We start from the raw sequence: 20,564 nt of genomic DNA on the forward strand, positions 1-20,564 counted from the left end.
GGGGGAAATAATCCTTTACCCCTGACCGGATAATCTAGCGTTTGACCAGTATGCACTACTCAAAAGCACTTAAGTGACTGGACAAACGACCCAACGGAGCTGCCAGAGGTCTCGTTTCCCCACATTTTGTGTTAACGTTAGCGACCTGATTGGTAGGTAAGAGACAGCTAACGTTAACCGTTAGCTAGTCTTAGATGATTCAATCTGACTGTATTATCAGTTATCCCAGGGTCGTCAAACAGGTCCCACATTTATTAAAGCTATATTAAAGGACAATTCCGGCACAAAACGAACCTAGGGGTTAATAACATGTGTACCCACTCAATCGCTCTCTGGGACATGTTTTCATGCTAATCGAATGTGTTTGTAGCTTGAAAAAAGCTAGCGCGGACCGCTGATTAGCTTACAACGCTAGTATTCGGGGCACAGGGAAAGTAAAAACAAATCACTATTTTGTACCACTAAAAAGGCTCAAAATATCACCACACTTCAACGGTGGCATAATGAGGGTCCCTAAATGTTAACCGAAGCATTGAGAACATTGTAAGTGTACAGACAGTTTATTAAAAAGATAGATTATAAAGACAGTCGCGTTCTCGCATACAGTCTTGGGAGCTACGGTCTTTCTGAACTATCTTTTTAATAAACTGTGTACACTTACAATGTTCTCAATGCTTCGGTTAACATTTAGGGACCCTCATTACGCTACCGTTGAAGTGTGGTGATATTTTTAGCCTTTTTAGTGGTATAAATAGCGATTTGTTTTTACTTTCCCTGTGCCCCCAATACTAGCGTTGTAAGCTAATCAGCGGTCCACGCTAGCTTGTTTCAAGCTACAAACACATAGTCCTTTAAAGACTAGTATGTCTTAGCGTGTTAAATGAATAAATTCCGTGTAACTGTTACAGTTTGGCCTGTAGCAGCGACGTTAGTGATATTAACACCGGCTCCGTCTGTCTATTCGGCAGTATGTAAAACTCAAGATCAGGGTTTCCCTATAACCTATTAGATGCGGAGAATGCAACACAGCAACTTTTCGGCATTGTACCAAGCAAAGAAACAACCGTGAATACAACAGCGTAAAGTTAACCACTAACAAGGTCTACGCTCATTTCCCCACGGCATAAACGGAAATGACGTTTTAGTGGGCGTCCCCAGTAATGCCAACCAAGTCATTACTGGGATTATCTAAATTGACTCACTATTAATGTGGACGATCCCACACCATGACTAAAAGATTTATGAAGCAAAAACTCCAGAGTTCTGTACTACGAAGCAAGATTTGGCGTTAACGAGGTCACTTCAGGTTCAACCCAGGGTTTCGTGTATCACGACGGTTGGATCACTTGTTACCGGGTTAAATCGCCGTGGTAACTTATGCTGAACATAGGCCTGTCGCGATGTGCAATAAATCAATTCCCTCGTGGCGTGCACAGAGTGCAGCAAAAGAGCCGCGTGAATTGGTTTCAAAGCTAAACGCGACAGCTGCAGTGTGGGAGCACTTCATTTGGAATCCAATTTGGATTCAAACCAAATGGTCGTGGTGAACCACTTAACCTGAGCGAGCCGGTGTGTCGCATTTGTCTCTCTCTCTCGTCCTTGGTGCACACCCTGCTGTGGACATAGACTGCAATTCACGTTCGCTTTATGTGAACAAAGCTTTATGCTGGAGAAATTATTTTTTAAAAGCTTTTGTTTTGCCTGTTAAGGAATGTATCACTCTTTGTCTGAGCCTAATGTTTAATATTTTTTGAAGTACAATTTTGTTTACATCCATTTTAGTTATTGTTTTGGTTGGGTGTGGTTTTTAATTTCCATTTTATGTCTTGTGTTTTGGTTTTTATTCCAGTGCATTTTTTTGACCAATCAATACTTGATTGATAACGGCGTCACCGTTCTTAGAAGATCAGGTGGAGCTTGATGCGCTCATAAAAGTTAAAACATTTAGACACCGACAATCCCGTTAACAGTCCCCGATGGGTATTTTTTTGAATGATAAGTGCCTTGCAGTGGAAGGTGGTAAAATAAGTGGACAATTTATTAAAGGGAAAAATTTAAAGGTTTTTTTATTTTCAATTTTGAAAATTTGAAAGTACATTTGAGAAGAGTGCACAAGGAGGCTAACCTAGCTTATCTTAACAAGGTAAAGGAGAACGCAAAGCCCCCTTCCCCCGAAACAGAAGCTAACCACGGTACAGGGCATGGATGTATGGATACAGGCAGCATGACGGAGACAACAGCAGGACAGAGAACACTACAGACGGGCTTTCACCGGCGACCCGATAGCTTCTGGTTAGTAAATACACAGGAACACAAGCGGGGGGGAAGCGTGGGTTAATATGTGGATTGATACTGGGATGTCCACACAACTGTGTGAGTCGATGGACTTCAAAAAGTTTGCAACTTTCCTTGAACCAAAGCTCAAAACACCTGTTGATGTCTGTCTTCTTTAGTCTGTTGGCTATTTAGGTTTTTTTCCTGGCACACGTCACTTACACATTCTACACTTATTGCGGCGTCTTGTGTAGACTGTTTACATATTTGTGCTCAACATCATACGTATATTTTATGTACCGGTGTTATTGTTGTATAAATATTTCTGAAATTGTATGATGTTTTTGTTGAGTTATTATTACACAATACTCTTTCTGACCTTTTTGAATCTTGCCCCTGACAAATAACCCACATTACAAAAAAGACTAAAACTAACACTAAAACTAATAAAAACTAAGCATTTTCAAAAAATAAAAACTAAAGTAAACTAGCAAACCCGCTTTAAAAACTAATTAAAACTAAACTGAATTTGAAAACAAAAAGTCAAAACGAAATAAAAATAAAAACTAATGAAAAATGCAAAACTATAATAACCTTGGTTCCATACAACGTACATGTATGCATCCAAGTTATTTTGGTTGTTAAGAAACCCATATTTCTGATATAAAAAACTCTGAAAACGGGTCAAATTTGACCCGAGGACAACACAAGGGTTAACCACTTGGCCATCAGAGCTGTAAAATAAGTACATTTTTCACTGTTGAGAATCCCCAAGGCCTGACATCCTTAACTGGAGGGCATACCAACAACAAGCCTATCTCAAAAGTACAATTGCAATGTATTCTCTTCATATCTGTGAGCATGCATACGTAATGTTTTATGATAAAATGTTGAAAACTCAAACATGTTGTGCAAAGTCTATTTTAACTCTGCTTTTGATGTTACCCTAGATCCAAACCGTGTCCGGAGGTCGCTTACATGAGTTAACGTTGTTAATGCAGAGTGAGTTGCTCCTGATGAATACAGAAAATTCGGTGATGGCAGGGGTTTACTGGTGACTTATTGCGGCATGTATTTTCTTTCATCGGGCTTCACATTTATTTTCAACAGGCTTTACCGAGCACAAAATGTGCTGTTCTTGAGCCAGATCTCGTTGAAATTGTACTGAGCACTATTAGATGTAAGGAATGTTAGCGGAAACAATTTGAAGTTATCACTTCTAGAAGTAGCTATTAAAACACATTTAAAAGTGAGACTAAAGTTAATGCAATTTTATAGAAGGAATGTTGAGAACCAGGCCTCATATAATATATCAAATAATAATTATCAAAATAATTAGCAAGTTCCATGATTTACCAATGTGATTTAATGTAAATGAAGTCACCTTTTGCGGGGCACCACTTGGAAAGATCAAGAAATATACTAAACTATCAATCTGGAATTGATAGTTTTCAAAATGAACATACCAATAACTAGCAAAAGTTGAAAGATTTGGGAGTTCTTGTCACAGAAGAGCTTAGCAAAATTCTTTTTTACAAAGTTGCATAGACAGCATAGACGTATTTTCCCAAAAAAGGTTTATTCATAAAACGAATAGAGCAAAAGTAAAATACACAATATCTAACTCAACTAAAAGACCTAAGCTAAAAGGAGGAAAATGATGTGTTTTTTTTACAAAGATGAGATGGTTTACAATATTACATGACTTCGCGTAAACATACACGCCCACTTTCTTAAGCCAAGTAGCGTGTTATCTGTACGCATTTTGAGCTATCCGCGTGTATGTCTACGCTGTATACAGCGGATGTAAACATACACGCCACTTGGCGTGTTATCGCGTTAACATACATGCGACTTTCTAAAGCCAAGTGGCGTGCTATCTGTACCGCATTTTGAGCACCGTATACAGTGGACGGGTTGGGTTTAGGAAAAGAAGAACCGGTTGGGTTTAGGAAACGTCCTGGGTGAAAGTCCTGTGTTTGACCCGTCCACCCCCCCGACCAACCTCCCTACGTGGATTTTCGCCCTTTCATACTACTCGCTACGGCATAAATTCAAACGCAATCGCAAGGTAATGTAAGTCAATGGAGGCCAAACGGCGTTGATAAACACGCTAAAAAGCGATTATGCGTCTTGATAACACGCCAAAAATGGCATACGAATTGGCGTGTTGTACATACGCCACTTCATGAGCTCAGTCTGTGGTTCAGCTGGTGCTGAGGGTTATGAGGTAGGACACATGCCTTTGGTGTGGGAGACCCAGGTTCGATTCCCACTGCAATACATCAACCAATGTGCCCCTGAGCAAGGCACTTAACCCCTAGTTGCTCCAGAGGCGTGTGGCCTCTGACATATATAGCAATTGTAAGTTGCTTTGGATAAAAGTGTCAGCTAAATGACATGTAATGTAATGTAGTTCTACTCAAACATAGGGTCAGTTTCAGCAAATATGACAGAAAGTTAGTTTTATAAGGCTTACCTACTGCACCTTTAAGGTACCAGGTTTAGAAAGAGGATGTTAGTTACATATTAGATTTCGTGTCAAAGCCTAAACTAACATCAACTTAGCAGTTTGGCTATCCAATAGCATGACTAAAAGAACATTACAAAAATATAGGTCTGGATGGCATTAAATCAAATCAATACATGTACATTAAAAAGAAGCTAAACAGGTAAGAGCTTTGCTTAGCTGCTGTCGTTATGCTGATGCTGGCCCAGTTGGTCACAGGAAGAAAAACTTTTGTTAGCTGTCAGTGCCATCACTGTGGGAAAGCCAGGCTGGGAGAATTGTGGTTCTGAGGTCAAGTGATGCGGTCTCTGTTTGTGCCGCATACCAATCCTGCAGGCTGGATGAAGCTGTTTGCTTCAGTCCTGGTAGTTAGCTTGGTGCTAACTGTTTTTCTTCTTCAGTTGTTTAAGGTTAGCTGGTGGACTTTGTCCAAGTCAGTGATGATAACTGGTTTACTGTGAGCAGACACTCGCATCATCTGCTGGAGAAGAACATCAGGAGTGCAGGAATAGTCCAGAACAACAGCAGTTGTTGCCTTTGGAGGGCTGGTGATGTCACAGCACTTCATCAACTTAATCATGAAGACTGGGGAGTCTGCTGGGAGACGAAGTTGGGTGGCTGTTCCTTGTGACTACAGAACAGCTGCCATTTAGGAGAGGGATTGGGTCAAATGCATTGGCTGTTTGTTCCATTTTGAAAACAAGTGCACTTTCAGTTTCAAAAAGGAACAAGTTAATATTTGGAATTGCATGGATTCCAACAGTTACATTATGTTCATAATCCGAGCAATTTCTTGATAATTATTCATTATTGGATTTTAGGACTTTTAACCCTTGTGTGGTGTTCATATTTTTGTTACACAGCCAATGTTCCCGGGTGTGGTGGACCCACCACATTATTAGGCTTTTAAATCTTTTAAATCAATCAGTACATAACAGTGTATGTAAAAATACTTAACATATGTTTACTTTAGCTCAATTACCAATGATATATACATCATTTATGGTTCATATTTGCCATTTACCCCTGTGAGATCACATTTTTGATCATATGATAATTTTTTGTTTTGTGAGAAAACAAGGAAATTCAATTATAAAAAAGATAAAAAAAAAAAAAATAGAAACAAGATTTTTATCATCATTATTGATGCTTATTTCTTAGAACTTAATCAGAAAAGGTGAAAGTGCTTGAAATCTAACAATTTTGTAACTTTGTGTGGGAATAGCAGGTGCAGAAAGACAACAGTTTCGTAGCACCTAAAATTAAATACACTCGGGTCCAGTAGACCCGAACACCTCATATATAATAGTTATGTGTGTGTGTGTGTGGGGTGTTCCGTGTGCAGTCATTGCATGTTTTTTTTTATGTTCTTCACAGAAAATGAGCCAAGGCCAAAGAGTTTGAGTTAGAAGAAATAATAAATAGCATAATTTTTATTTTAGCAAACATTGAACACGGGTCCCACAGACCCGAATGCCACACAAGGGTTAAAGGACCCACAGAGCATTGCATCTCATATCACTTTTAAATAATTCATTTATTTTCAGAGGGTTTCAACCTGACTGAGGTTATCTGCTCTTCTTCCATACTGGATCTCCAATCCACATGGCTGAACGGTCTCTCTCCTGTGTGGGTTCTCGTGTGTTTCTGTAAACTTCTTTTCTCTTTAAAAGCTTTCGTACAGACTGAGCAGCTAAATGGTTTCTCTCCTGAGTGGATCCTCATGTGTTTATTGAGATTACCGCTCTCCATAAAAGCTCGTTTACAGACTGAACAGCTGAACGGTTTCTCTCCTGTGTGGATTCTGGTGTGTCTCTGTAAGTTTCCACTCGCTCTAAAAGACTTCTTACAGACGGAGCAGCTGAATGGTTTCTCTCCTGTGTGGATTCTCATGTGTATATGTAAACTTCCACTTCCTGTAAAAGCTTTCTTACAGACTGAGCAGCTGAATGGTTTCTCTCCTGTGTGGACTCTCATATGTCTATGTAAATGTCCACTTTTTACAAAACCTCTCTTACAGACGGAGCAGCTAAATGGTTTCTCTCCTGCATGAGAATTCAGATGTCCACTGGAGCCAACTCTGTTCCCACACATTCTCTCACCAGTACTACATCTCAGATCACGGCCACAGACTTTGTTACCATTCAGAGAGTTTAAACCGGACTGAGGTTCTCCGGTCCCCTTCCAATCAGCACTGTCATCAGTCTCAAGTTCAGAAGAGTCTCCAGTCTTATTATCAGGTTTTGAATGAGAACCTGGATCCGAGTTCATGGCTGGTTCTGGTGCTCCACTGTCCTCTCCATCAGCTTCTGTTTTCATCTCTACAGTTTGTCTTTGATGAAGCTGTGACAACTGAGGTTTCTCTTCATCATCTTCACTCTTCACAGGGACCAGAGTGAATGAGAACTTTGTGATATCAGCCTCCTCCAGCCCTTGAAGCTGCTCTTCATCCTGATTGATCCGGAGTTCCTCCTGTTCCTCTTTAATGTTGGGGGGCTTTGTGTCCTCCTGGTCCAGACTGGAGCTCCACTCCTGATGATGTTCTTCACCAACAATCACTTTCTGGACATCCATAGGTAAACCTGAAACAGATAAACAGCCATCAACGTGAATCTTAAAGGGCAATTTCGTTTTTTTTCAACCTGTCAAAATTTCCGACCGCACGTGAAGGCAGCGGAGAAAGATGGCAGGAAAAGAGACGACGCAAGAGTTGAAGCGACTTCAGCTTTGCTGTTGCAGGACAGAGTCACCTACTGTTACACAAACTCCTTTTTGTTGGCAACGATAGCCAGTGATGTTGATCCTGTAACGTTACCGTGACTCTCGCGCCGCAATACGGACTGACGAGTCTGAACTTGCGTTACATGATAGACCTTTTCGGAAAAAGCAACATTTGTATTGCCTACATTGCTTACAATATCATCTCTCAAAAAACTAAACGTTATTAAGTGCATTTAAGTGCCATATTACATTGTTTTTAAAGAAAACATTTTCTGAAATGCAATTAACAACCTCAAACTAAGGCATACATTAAACATACATAAACATTACCTTAAGTTGTGCAACTTAACTTTCAGAACTACAAGTTTCAACCTGAGACTGATCTGTATATAGGCCTATATGTAAATATGAGTTATATAAATAAAAATAGGTTTAGTATATTTGATTACAATGTCGCACAGCTGTGTTACACTTATGCTAGTAGATCGTTGATTTTGATTTGATTTATTTAATTGTATCAAGAATGCCTTACACGTGAATAAAAGACATCAAATACAATCGAGGATAAAAACACAATAAAGTCCAGGATTTATTTCCATTGTGGTCCTCAACACATATCAGAACAAGACAATACATTCACAGAGTGTATAATAATCAATGACATAACATAAAAACATTTTTCTTAAATAAATAAAAAGGTAACTTGCCCTTTGATCTATTCCGCAACCCTCTCTAGTAACCAGACCTTGATACTCTTTTTAAAAGAGTTCAGGCTCGAAATGACTTTAATATAACGATCTAACTTATTCCACTGAACTGCCCCTATATAGGCAAAGGTTCCTTTCCCTAACACTGTCTTAAATTTATAAGGACACAGATCAGATATGCTGCCACGAGTATAAATATTGTGTGTGTCCTTTACCTTAGTTATAAGACACGACAAAAAAATTGGGACACTACCAAACAATATTTTATGGATCATGGTCAGTCTTAACATAGTAACCCGAGACTCTACAGGGAGCCAGTTGAGCTCAACAAATTGTGACCTACCTATATGCGATCTATGGCCCAAGTTCAGAATTACTCTTATTAATTTATTCTGTGCTGCTTGCAGCCTCCCTTTAAGTCGGTTTGTTAGGCCTTCAAACCAGGAGGTACATGCAAATTCAAAGTGGGTTAAAATGAAGGCGTTTGCTAAGATGATCTTTGTTGAGCTTTCTAAAAATGTAGAGTTTCTGACTAAAAACTTTGTGAGCCCCGTGACTTTACTCAAAACCTCTTTGGCCATATTCCTGCCATCCAAGTTGTTTTCTAGGATACAACCCAGGTATTTTACTGACTTTTTTGTACTGACCTCAACATTATTCAAACTGACCCTAAATTCAGAGCATCTACTCAGTCTGTATTTTGAACCGAACAAGATAGCCTCTGTCTTACCAAAATGTAGGGACAGCATATTGTCAATCAGCCAGTTGTTTACAGATGAAAGCTCAGAGCTCAGGGTACTCTCTAGTGTTGATTGTTGTTTATGAGACATTAAAAGTGCTGAGTCATCAGCGTACAAAAACATCTCACATGAACAGGAGTCTGCCATATCATTAATGTATGTTAAAAAAAAAGGACGGCCCGAGTGCTTCCTTGTGGAACGCCACATTCAACTACACTAGGGTCAGACAGCACTCCCCCTAAGACCACCAATTGTTCCCTTCCTGATAGGTAAGACCTAAACCACCTACAGGTGGAGCTGTCTGCCCCCAAGGCCTCAAGTTTGGCAATCAGTCTGTCATGATTCACTGTATCAAATGCTTTTTGAAGATCCAATAACACCATAATCATAAACAATTGATCAGCTGTTTCTCCGTGAAAAGAGAGAGTGAGAGAGAGTGGTGCGCAACAATCAGCTGTTTTTCTGAAGAGATAGATCAGATCAAATTGTGGTCACCACTACGTATTTTCTTGTCTTTGTTTTTGGTTGTTTTTGTGTTTGGAGTAGTTTCATCGTCGGGTCCGCTTCGTGGAATGGATGATTAAATTAGACGCAAATGTTTTCTGCTGAGATGCTGAAGCACTGACGCCGTGCTATTATTGTGGTAAGCTACTTTGATTTTGCAGTAGACACACTGTACAGAGGTTTCGTTTTAACTACGTTTGAACTGATTCCAAACTTTTTTCCAGCCTGTCTCTTCTCTTAGCACCTCACTATTGACGAAGAGCGTCAATAGTGAGGTGCTAAGAGAAGTGTAATCTTTGTAATCTGCGCCTTCAGTCTTCATGGCATGTGTTGCCAGCAGCGTCAAGCCTGGTGTGCGACAGTAATAATCCTCCGAGCTTCGAGGCAAATCGTTTTGCATCAAGGATTTTTAGTAATCAAATTGTTCGAGTTACTCAAGGAATTGTTTTGGCCCTAGTCGGTGGTTATCGGTCGGATGCAGGCATTCAAAATAAATGAAAAGACCCGCATTTTTGGCGCGTTGTCTGACGAGTGACGACCGACGCAGTATTTGTGAATGAATGCTCAGCCAGCGCCTCACTAAAGCATTAGCGTTATGAACGGTCATAGTTACGTTAACCCTACAGACCATACTGCATCATCTTTTAGTCCCGATTTTTTAAATAGGTCAATAGTTATTTCTTCCTCAATTATTTGTTAATGTTATGTGGTAATTGTTTGCAATAAATACACTAATAAATAATTCAAGGGCCTTGTAAATGTAACAGTTATATAAAGGGATTCTTGCCTAAAAAAAATTAATGAACATAAGTATTTGGGCATAAAATATCTATCGTCACTTCAAAGCCATTCTTTGCCAATGCAAATTTGGCTCGTTAGCACACTTTAGCTAGTGGACGTCTGCACGTGCTATGCATTGTCTTCAGTACAGCTAGACTTTAGTGAGCCATAGCCTTCTTAACGGTACATACTGTTTAACACTAGGCTCTAACTTGTATAATTACAACACGTTTGCACCTTCTAAGTTGGAGGCAGGTATGACAATAACATCGTTTTTACTCATCCAAGTCCATTCAGTTACAATTTGTAATTGTTCGAAAATATCTGTCCGCTTTCCGAGCTAAGGTTAAGATAATTACGGACGGACGACGGCGGCGGTGCATGTGGCCGAGGCCCCCGAATGTGGCGTAGTCGGGCGATTGTCAGTTAAGTCCGTTTTCACTCACAAGAGGTCTCCATGTGCAAAAAAGGTGCAACCTGTTGAGCAACTCGCTCTGTCAAGAAGCTCAGTGTCAAGGGCTGCTGTGCCCAAGATCCAATCCAATTCAATTTCAATTTTATTTATAGTATCAAATCATAACAAGAGTTATCTCGAGACACTTTACAGATAGAGTAGGTCTAGTTTCCGTTTCCGAAAAATAAGGATTATTGTCAACACATTAACTCTCATCTGAAAAGACTAGAAACCATCAAACAACAGTGTGCGTTGGATCGTTGTGAGTTTAAAACGTACATATTAGGGCTGGGCAATATATCGATATTATATCGATATCGTGATATGAGACTGGATATCGTCTTAGATTTTGGATTTCATAAAATCGTAATATATTAAGTGTGGTCCTGGTTCCCTGGTTTTGAAGGCTGCATTAGAGTAATTTTCTGAACTCAACAGACTGTTCTAGCTGTTCTATAATTTGTCTTTAAACACTTTTGTCATTAAATCAACATTTCTGATGATCATTTATGAAAAATCTCATTGCGTAAATAATATTTTGTTAATTTTGTCAATCCTACAATATCGTCGTAATATTGACATTGAGGTATTTGGTCAAGAATATCGTGATATTTGATTTTCTCCATATCGCCCAGCCTTAGTACATATATTGGACTTATGCTGCACATAAAAGCCGAACGTACTAATCCCTCTCGTGCAAGGACTTAAAAGGTGATGTTATTGTAAAACGTTCAATTTCTACCAGTGTTTGACAGCATGGCAGCCAGTTTGCATTACTGGAATCAGTCGATGATGTGGAGTTGGATGCTACTGTAGATTTGGACTATGAAACTGAACGTGTGATTGTGAAAGTTATCGGTTCTCTCTTGCTAAAGCTAGAAAGCGTTTGGGATTGTCTCTGGTAAATGTACCCAACCCAAGATGTAACGTGTACATTTACCTCTGTTGAATGTATTGACACGTATGATTGTTAAATCTTAAGAAGAAGATGATCTTACTTTTCAGGAGGTGCTCATAGAGTCTCCTCATTTCCTTCACTATCTCCTGGACAACCCCATCAGTCAGAGAGATGTGGTGGACTATGTCCCCGCAAATCTCCCCGTTGCGGCCCTGGCGCCCAAGGAAAAGAATCGGGCAGCAGCCAAGGGCACTGAGTTTAAAAACCTGCGAGAAAACAGTGAAGAAATATTTATGCATTTACTATTTTTTACCATATGATTATTATTCACACCTTGGCCTTGACACATTAGCATAACCGGAGTTTAGCCATGTACAAGTGAGGCTTATCAGCACAGGAAATGTTAAATTCAGTCCTTCCAGAAAAATGCAGAGTTTTTTTGTGATTGTTGCGGGCAAAAATCCTTGATTATGCGGCACCTTTTCTTAAAAAATGCAATGGAATATGTGGGATATTTATGCAATTTCATGCGCTGAAATTGCGGGAACGTGCAAAAACTGGGGTTTCACTATGGCAACAGGGGAAAATGGCTGCTCTTGTGTGAAGAAAAACGCAACATTTTTCAACTTTCTGCTAAGATATATGTGACTTTTTTGCAACGAAAATGCGGGGATTATGAAATCATGCAAGCCCCGCATATTTTGCGCGGAAATTGGCAATTTATGCGGCGAAAGTGCGGCGTATTTGAAAAAATGCGGCCCCACTTTGGCTGATTATGCATTGAATTATGCGATCGCATAATCACGTTTTTCTGAAGGGACTGTAAATTCCTTTTCGCTCAGCTCTTAGCGGCTAAGCTTTGGGCCTTCTGTCTCAATATGTAGATATTTCAGACATGGTGTGATAACGTGTAAGCGTAACAGACAAATTGATCAATGATGAAAGAAGTAATCATGGTTTGTTACAGCCCTATTGGTGGTTTTCCACATTCACTAAAAGCAAGAGAAATAAGATCATTATGTATAGTCTGAGAGGCCAACCCCCCTTTTTAAATTAGAGCGATCACAACTCACGGATAGCTGGGCCGACCTAATGCTCCTGCTGGAGTTCCTGTGAGACTTGACAGTGGATGCCCAGCTACAGTGGTTCAGCTTGGCTTGTTTTTTTCTTAAGCCTTCATTAAATTGTAGTGGGCAGACGCACTCCACACACGTCATCCTCCCGAGGGAATTTGGGGCCCGACAGGAGGGGCACGGCTTTTTTCGGGGCTTTGTCATTCTGCAAATGAAAGAGAAACATAGAGAGTTTATCTCGGAGATGTTTTGCCGTCAGTTGGTTACAGTATCAAATATCTTTTTTTTCCCATTCATAATTGCCATAGGCGTGATAGAAGATATAATATGCTGTCAATACTTGACCTAGTGTGTAAACATCCACTGGTATAAATCTGATTATTTATTTATGCACATTGTAAATATATTAGTGCTGTGAAAATGAATGACATTTTTATGTAAATAGTTCGCAATAGAATGCAAATATTAACGCGTTAATTCTTTTTTTTTTTTTTTTTTTTTTTAAAGCGGCTGGATTTTGTGTACGCCCTGTGGCGGCTGACCTGTGTGACGACCTGGGCTGCAAAACCGATAGCCGTCAGCCATTCTAGCTAAAGATGGATACGAGCAGGGAAGGAGATTTAGGCGGAAAGTTTTACTTAAAAAAATTGCCCGACGGATCTTTGGAGCAGGCATGGGGCCTCTCCCAATTCCCAAATGTGTACCTCCTCGACTCCTCGGGCTTGTGACCCGGAAATCATTCTCAGCGTGCCATGCTGAAGGGCGTCCCAATTGCTGAAAATGCACATTGAGGAGCGAGCATCGGGGAGGCTCCTACGAGGAGTAAAAATCGAGGATACACTGATGTATCCTCTGCGGGCAGCTTCATTTGTAAGTGCGTCTGAGAGACGCTCGAGAAGAGCAGCGTAACTTTGTTAGGCTTATTTCAGAAGTAAAAGGTCTCGTTTGGTTTCCTCTGTCCAGTTTATAACTACAGTTGGTTTCGCTGCTTAAATATCCAACTATGTCAGCTGCAGTGACATTTCTGCGCCTATGGAAACGTCTACAAGCAGCATCTCTAATCATCAAAGTAAATCGCTATTCGGATAAAGAGCCGATCCACGCATTAATAATAGACAGTGTGTTTGTGTGTCTATCATATAGGCTTAGCCTTTATATATTTGTATAGTTCTTTTCATACAAACATTTGTAGTGTTTTCCACTAAATATATAGCCATACTGTGTATGCAGGCTATAGGCTATTATAAATATATAGTGTGTGAAAAACACTGCAACTGTTTGTAGTGTGTGTGTGTGTGTGTGTGTGTGTGTGAAAATGTTATGCATTTTACAGCTCCTTGATCATGCAAATGGTTGATTTTTCAATTTTTTTTTTAGATGTTCTATATGAGGTTTCTAGCCACTTAGTGGTTTTTGGCCTACTTTGGAGCTTCTTTTTTTTTTTTTTACATAATGTCGGCGGAGTCTCTCGAGGCGCATTCAGGGACCGTCGGTATTTTGAAAATCCGACGAACAATTTGTTTTTTTCCCAGCTTCTTTCTATGCTTTTTCTAACCCGCCGGCACGTTTTGGGGTTAGGAGTTTTAACCACCAGTAATCGGTATCGGCCGTGAAAAACCAGTATTGGTCGACCCCCACTGTACACGGACCGGTAATGCTAACTGCCGTGCGTAGTGAAAAGGCTGCCTTTCTCCCTTTCTACTGGGCCCTGTTCCCCAAATGAACAATGCTTGGTGTCTATTTAATTCTTAATTTATGTGTGTTTTGGTTTATTTCGTATCTTATCAGTTGACCTGTGTAAAAATGACGCAGGCCTGTTTGGTTTATGGGGACGTAGGCTGTGTCTCATTCCGCATACTTACCGTCCGTACACTGCTAATGTGCACTGACCACTTACTGCCGTAGTGCCCACTTTAGATGGTTAGTACTGTCCCAAAAGGAACACTACCGGAAATGACGAGAGGGATGAGCGTGACGAACGCCTCTCAAAATCTGACGAAAAATCTTTTAAACTGACCTTTGTCGATCCAAAAAACAGACAGATTCAGCAACTGTATGGCCTAGGTATTTCTCGCTTAAAAATGTTTTCAGAAACACGTTTCGGTGAACTGTTTTCGTAAAATACGAGATCGTATTCCCGTACGAGCCGCCATTATGGTCGGGTTTGAAATTCGGGAGAAGCCAGACCCCACGTGACGCGTTCGTCCAATCAGCTGCTGTTGGACGTCCCTGGTCCCTCCCCTGGTTCTGCCTGGGAGGGAATCAGCTGCTCACCAGTGCAATTAAGAAGAGTGCCTGCAGGTTTGCACGATTATGACCCCTTAGCAGGGAGGGGCTGGGCACTCCTTAGGCGTACCACAATTTTTGCAGCAATTGCCATTTTTATATTTTGTGGGATGCTTGTTGTTGTGGGTGCACATATATAGCTATACTAGAAATGTCAGCAATACCCGTTTTATCAAAACAGTCGTGGTATTTTCCAGATCTCACCCTCGGCTACTCATCCAGGTGGTACGTGCCAATTAGGCGAGGCTGAGCTAAATGAGCTTCAGGAGAAGGGTGAGGTCGCCATTTTGGTTGTTAGCAGTTATTTTTTTGTATTACTGGTGGCTTCAGTTTGAGTCTTTTTTTTGTTGCTGTTCTGTTGATAAAAACGCACTAGCTGTTGCACGTATCCAGCATCCTGTCGGCTTCTTAAAAATCCCTTTTTAACCCTAGCGTTGTCTTCCCGTCAACCGTGAAAACTGCCTGAATTCTCAGAAGAATGTGTTCTTGTTCTTTTTTCATGTATTGCATGTTCACTTGTGGACCTTTTTTGAAATTCAACTAGCACTTTCGACGTACAGGCCTGTGTTTTTTTTATTATTATTATTATTATTGCTGTTAGCGCATATAAGAAATGTGACTTTTTTTCAAGCTGTCGGTCAATTTGGATGGCCTTGATGGTTGTCACCCTAACCCTCCGCTGTTGCGTCACTAGTTGAAGCTGGGGCTGCTGCAACGGAGTATGTAGCCGGACTTTTTACCGTGAAAAATCAGCAAAGGCTTCTAAACCAAATACTATACAACCAGACATGTCCCAGCAGTAATTTGACCCCGAAATTGGGGAGAAATGACCGGCACTGGCCGCCAAGATTACAGCCTTCTCGCGTTAGCATGCAGCTACTTAATATTTAGCACCAGGCTAACGTTAGATCGTAATGGAACGAAGCAGGCTGAGGCCCGATAACTGGAGGGAAAAACGCATTCTCTTAATACATCCATAGAGCTAACATTACTGTACAAGCCTGTCAATTTGTTTAATCTTTTACAGCCCACAAGTGTTTGGATCACCAGTCAAAAGAGGAAAGACAAATATATAGAAACCGCAAGTCTTAAGCACACACGGCAGTATTTCAGTCATTTAAGTGTGTGTATTTCAACTAGCTACACTGCTCTTCAACTCGCAACGTAACTCTCACCGCTGCAGGAACACAGCTCCTCGTCCACGAACGAGTCAGCTCAGCTTCTACCACACTGGTAGTCCAGTCATTTCATGAAAAAAACAGGTTGAACAAATTGCAACTGAAGCAAACTCAACTGATTTTGTATCCTCAATATGTCCTGAGTAAGGGGGAAAAAAAAGCCCCGAAGAATCCCATTAGGGGAAAGTTTCGAGAAAGACCCAAATATAGCCCATTCATACGCCTATTCATTCTTTTTTTGAGTTGATTACTTACATCAAGACAAACAAAAAATGTATTACAAGTTCTTTGAAATTGTTAACATGGGCAAACGCTGCATAATCTAATTACGTATGTGCTAATTTGCATAAATACCACACCAGATCTAAACACTGGGTATAGCCAGGTGAAAATGTCTCGTTGAAACTTGTTGACATATATAACAGTAAAAGACTTAATGTTAAGGTCTGAATGGAACCCATTTTTGGCGTTTTTCCATTACATGGTACCTGCTCTACTCACCTCGACTCTACTCACCTCGACGCCTGTGCGTCCGTTTTCCATTGCAGATTTTAGTACCGCCTCAGCGTGGCTGGTCGTCATAGCGGCGCCGCAGTAAACTGCCGTGACCTAACGCGACACACACACACGCAGAACGTGGAAGGTGTGTTGTTGTTGCCACAGCCAGAAGACACATTTAGTTTCAAATGAGGCTTGAGGCAGCAACAAAAACAAAACACAGCTGGCTAAACTATTTAAAAATGGCGGGTTTGTTCAGGACACCCCCATCTGTCGCTTTCACGTCACCTTTTGGTATCGGCTCAGCTCGCTTGGAACCTCGACTGAGGTGGTACTAAAAAAAGTACCTGTTAGCAGGTACCAGGTACTTTTTTTCGCAATGGAAAACCAAAAAAGGCGAGTAGAGTCGAGTAGGTACCATGTAAAGGAAAAACACCGTTAGGCTACCCATGAGCATTAATACAGGAAGAAGTACTTTAAACCAGCCTTTATTAATTATTATTGCAGAGATGGGGTTTGGGGCTGGGGGGAGGAACAGGAGACAAAGGTAAGGAGAATGCAGAAGACAAAAGGTAGGTCCTGTTCCCCATCTCTGCAATAATAATTAATAAAGGCTGGTTTAAAGTACTTCTTCCTGCCTCTGTGTATTTACGCTCATGGGTAGCCTAAATGGGTCCCATTCAGACCTGAACATTAAGTCTTTTACTGTTATATATGTCAACAAATTCAACAAGACATTTACACCTACCCAATTTGCATAAACTTGGCAGGATTCAACGTGATGCAAATGAGGAGCGGACGACTCGACACCCCCGCTTCTCCAAAGCCCCCGCGACGCCAACGGAACGCATTGCACGGCTGCTCCCATAGACATGAATGGGAAGCGGGGGAAATGAGGCCGACAACGGACACACACACCATCACTCTCTCTATCACACAGTCCCCACGCACACGCCGGCCCGGCTGAGATCGACGCACGCGCACACCAACGCACAATGTATGAACTTCAGGCCGCTTACGTAGGCTACGATGAAAGCTCTGCGTGGACCCTCTGCCGGACCACGAATCAAGCCTTAGGCCTCCCGCAAACGTGCGTGAGCGTGGCGTTTCTGTTGCGTGTCGGCAGCGTGGCGTTTTCTATGTCTATGACCAGAAACGTGTCTGACGCGGCGCTGCTGCTGCTAGCCTTGTCTGTACACATGGATGTTTCCCATTTCCCCCGCACTCAAGAAGTAGTATACTTCACGTTAAACATAAATATATACTTGTATATATGTGATTACAGCAAATACAACGTCGGCAGTATTGACGGCAAAATAGGCTATAGAAGATTTCGTTCTGTGTTGAGGTGCAATATTTGAAAATCAATATTTTTTTAAATTACATTTATATCTACATTAATGTCAAAACCTATCTTAACATTTTATCGATGAGTTGCAGCTCTGGTTTTCACTGTATCACACAGTTATTGATGTTTTAATGCTTTTCATCTGTGTACTGTACTGAGAATGTGATGTGTATCATTAGTAGTATTATTATTATTATTATTATTATTATTATTATTATTATTATTATTATTATTATATTACATTCTATTCTCCCTCTAATAAGCCTCCAACAACAGTCGGCATAAGGTGGTGTGCATGATAGACTGGACAGACTAATGTCAGACATGAAGTAGCTAATGTATTGCAGTAGAAAGTAGCAGAACATGTAGTAAAGACCAAGTACCTCGAGTTTAGTTGAGTTAATGTACTTAGTTACATTGCACCACTTCACTAATAATAAGAAGCGTCGACAGAAAGCCTGGTGAACACACAACACCGTGTTAGCAGGAGCTAGCTGCTAACAGACTGTGTGTGGATAGTTTAGCTTTAGCTAACGTTAGCTTAGCACGGAACATTATCAGCAAATATGTTCCCCAGAAGGAGAAAGAAAACCAACCTGCTTCCCTCCGCTGCTTCATCAGATGCTGGAATCTGGACATTTACCTCAGATAGTCGAAGGAGACTTAAACTTCGTATTCCTTATTTACGCTCAGCTAACACCGACAAACACATTCTATGCTAACTAGCTATGTTCCGTCGGAAAGCATCGCTGAGACTCGGAAACACATACACAACTTCCGCTACATCCCTCCGGCTTTCAAAATAAAAGCATTTAAAAAAGTCTTGTGTTGAGTTAAATGGCGGTTGGCATCGTTTTAAGAAGTCGATTCTACCCAGTGTCCTTTAACAAGATAAGATAAGATCAGTGTTGCAATGTACATTTACTCAAGTAACATACTGTACAATTGTTAGGTAGCCTACTTGTTTTTCAGTATTTTCATTTTCTGCTACTTTCTACTTGTACTCCACTACATCTGAGATGGAAATATTGTACTTTTTACTGCATTACATTTATGTGACGTCTTTAATTACTTTACAGTTTCCAATTATTAAAACAAAACATAGTCAACTAATAAATAAATGTGTATATTTATAGATTAAAACTACCCGGCAGCATATAATGTAATTAAAATGAGCTCCACCTTTACCAGCTGCAACATTAGTGATGAACACAATAAAATATATATTATTTTGCAGAATTCGTTACCTACTTTTCCTTTTGGTACTTTGAATTTATTTCTATTCTAAGTGTCTGACAACATTATGGAAAGGATTTCTAAGGAGGTCGACCTTTCTGTTAAAGAGTAAGATCCTTTCTTTAAACATGAAAACATCCGCGAAATTGCGTTCGCTAAACCCACCAGACTCCATGTAAATAAACACTAATTTTAAAGATAAATTTAAATTTAAATTCAAAGTCGACAGAAACAAAAAAAAACTATGAAAAGCCGTTTTGGGTCGTCTTTCCACTTTTCCAACCATCACAACTCTAGTTTTGGTTGACATAAACACATAGTTTACCGATATACTATCTATGTGAAATGATCTCTATACACGCTAAAAGTATTGTTTTTCTAACAGGAGTCTGGTGGGGTTTAGCACTAGCGACCTCAGAGCTGTTGCTGGTGAAACAGAAAGGTCTTAAAGAGGTTTTAAAGGTCTATCTCTGTAGGGATCCTTTCCATAATGTTGTCAGATACTTAGAATAATAATCTAAGCCTTTAAGTGCAGTGGCAAAATGAAGCACTTTTTTATTTTGCCACTTATATTTGCCACTTTTTTTCTTAAGTTTTCACCATAAAATGCTATATGTAATTAAGAGTTTAACGGGAATTCAAGAGGATTATTCATGTGTAAAAATGGATTGTAGTATAAGGTTTTTAATGGATCATCCACCTCTAAAAAAAAATGTTTAATGACCAAATAACAAATAACATAAACGCTATCCCACAATTTATACACGTTTTGTCTGGATTCCTCAGGTCAAGACAATCCTTTCCTAACAGCTTATCTTTTTTTATTTGTTTATGGTGCAATACAAGTGAAGGACTTTAAAACATGCAAATCAAACATATTACACAGCAAAAGACATGCAGGGGAACTAGACTCAGATATCCCAAAACATTAGCAACCAAAAAGGCACGCTGTTTAGCTTGGCTTTTCTTTTTGTGTATCTTGGAGCGTGTATGTGCGTGTGTGGGGGGACAATTAAACATTTATCTCAAATGATTTTTCTGTTCTCTTAGATTCAGAGTTCTAGTGTTTTAATCTGAGCAAATGCTTCATCCAATACATCAGGCCTTCTTTGGTATTTTTTAGGCTTAGTTGCTGCAAATAACAGCATGGAACAATACTACTGTGGACGCCGCTTTCGCAGTGGTAACGTTAGCCTCGCCACTACCGTGTTCTGTGAGGTGAAAAGACTCTAAAACACTTACTTCGACAACATTTTTGGATTTAAATACATAAGGCACACTACTGGGAAGCTACAGAATGACATGCAAAACTCACAAAAACACAAACTCGCCCTTTAATCAACATTTAGGTAAATATA

The 20,564-nt window shown here is 40.2% G+C and overlaps 1 protein-coding gene across 2 annotated transcripts; it reads right to left on the reverse strand.

The window, feature by feature from the left end:
• Positions 1-2,993: 2,993 nt before the first annotated feature.
• Positions 2,994-18,755, reverse strand: LOC116053681 (zinc finger protein 771-like). 2 transcript variants are annotated; one of them, XM_031304766.2, is made up of 5 exons: positions 18,567-18,755; positions 12,661-12,865; positions 11,688-11,853; positions 6,389-7,365; positions 2,994-3,092 (listed from the first exon to the last, which is right to left on the reverse strand). In XM_031304766.2, exons 2-5 carry the CDS (start codon positions 12,862-12,864, stop codon positions 3,003-3,005), a joined length of 1,437 nt encoding a protein of 478 aa, XP_031160626.1. In that variant the 5' UTR covers position 12,865; positions 18,567-18,755; the 3' UTR covers positions 2,994-3,002. The 2 variants fall into 2 exon arrangements, with proteins under 2 accessions (XP_031160626.1, XP_031160627.1); XM_031304767.2 differs by lacking the exon at positions 2,994-3,092 and having other exon boundaries at positions 6,250-7,365.
• Between the last annotated feature and the right edge of the window lie 1,809 nt (positions 18,756-20,564).

Source organism: Sander lucioperca, chromosome 24 (assembly GCF_008315115.2).
Source record: "Sander lucioperca isolate FBNREF2018 chromosome 24, SLUC_FBN_1.2, whole genome shotgun sequence".
Classification (NCBI taxonomy): domain Eukaryota; kingdom Metazoa; phylum Chordata; class Actinopteri; order Perciformes; family Percidae; genus Sander; species Sander lucioperca.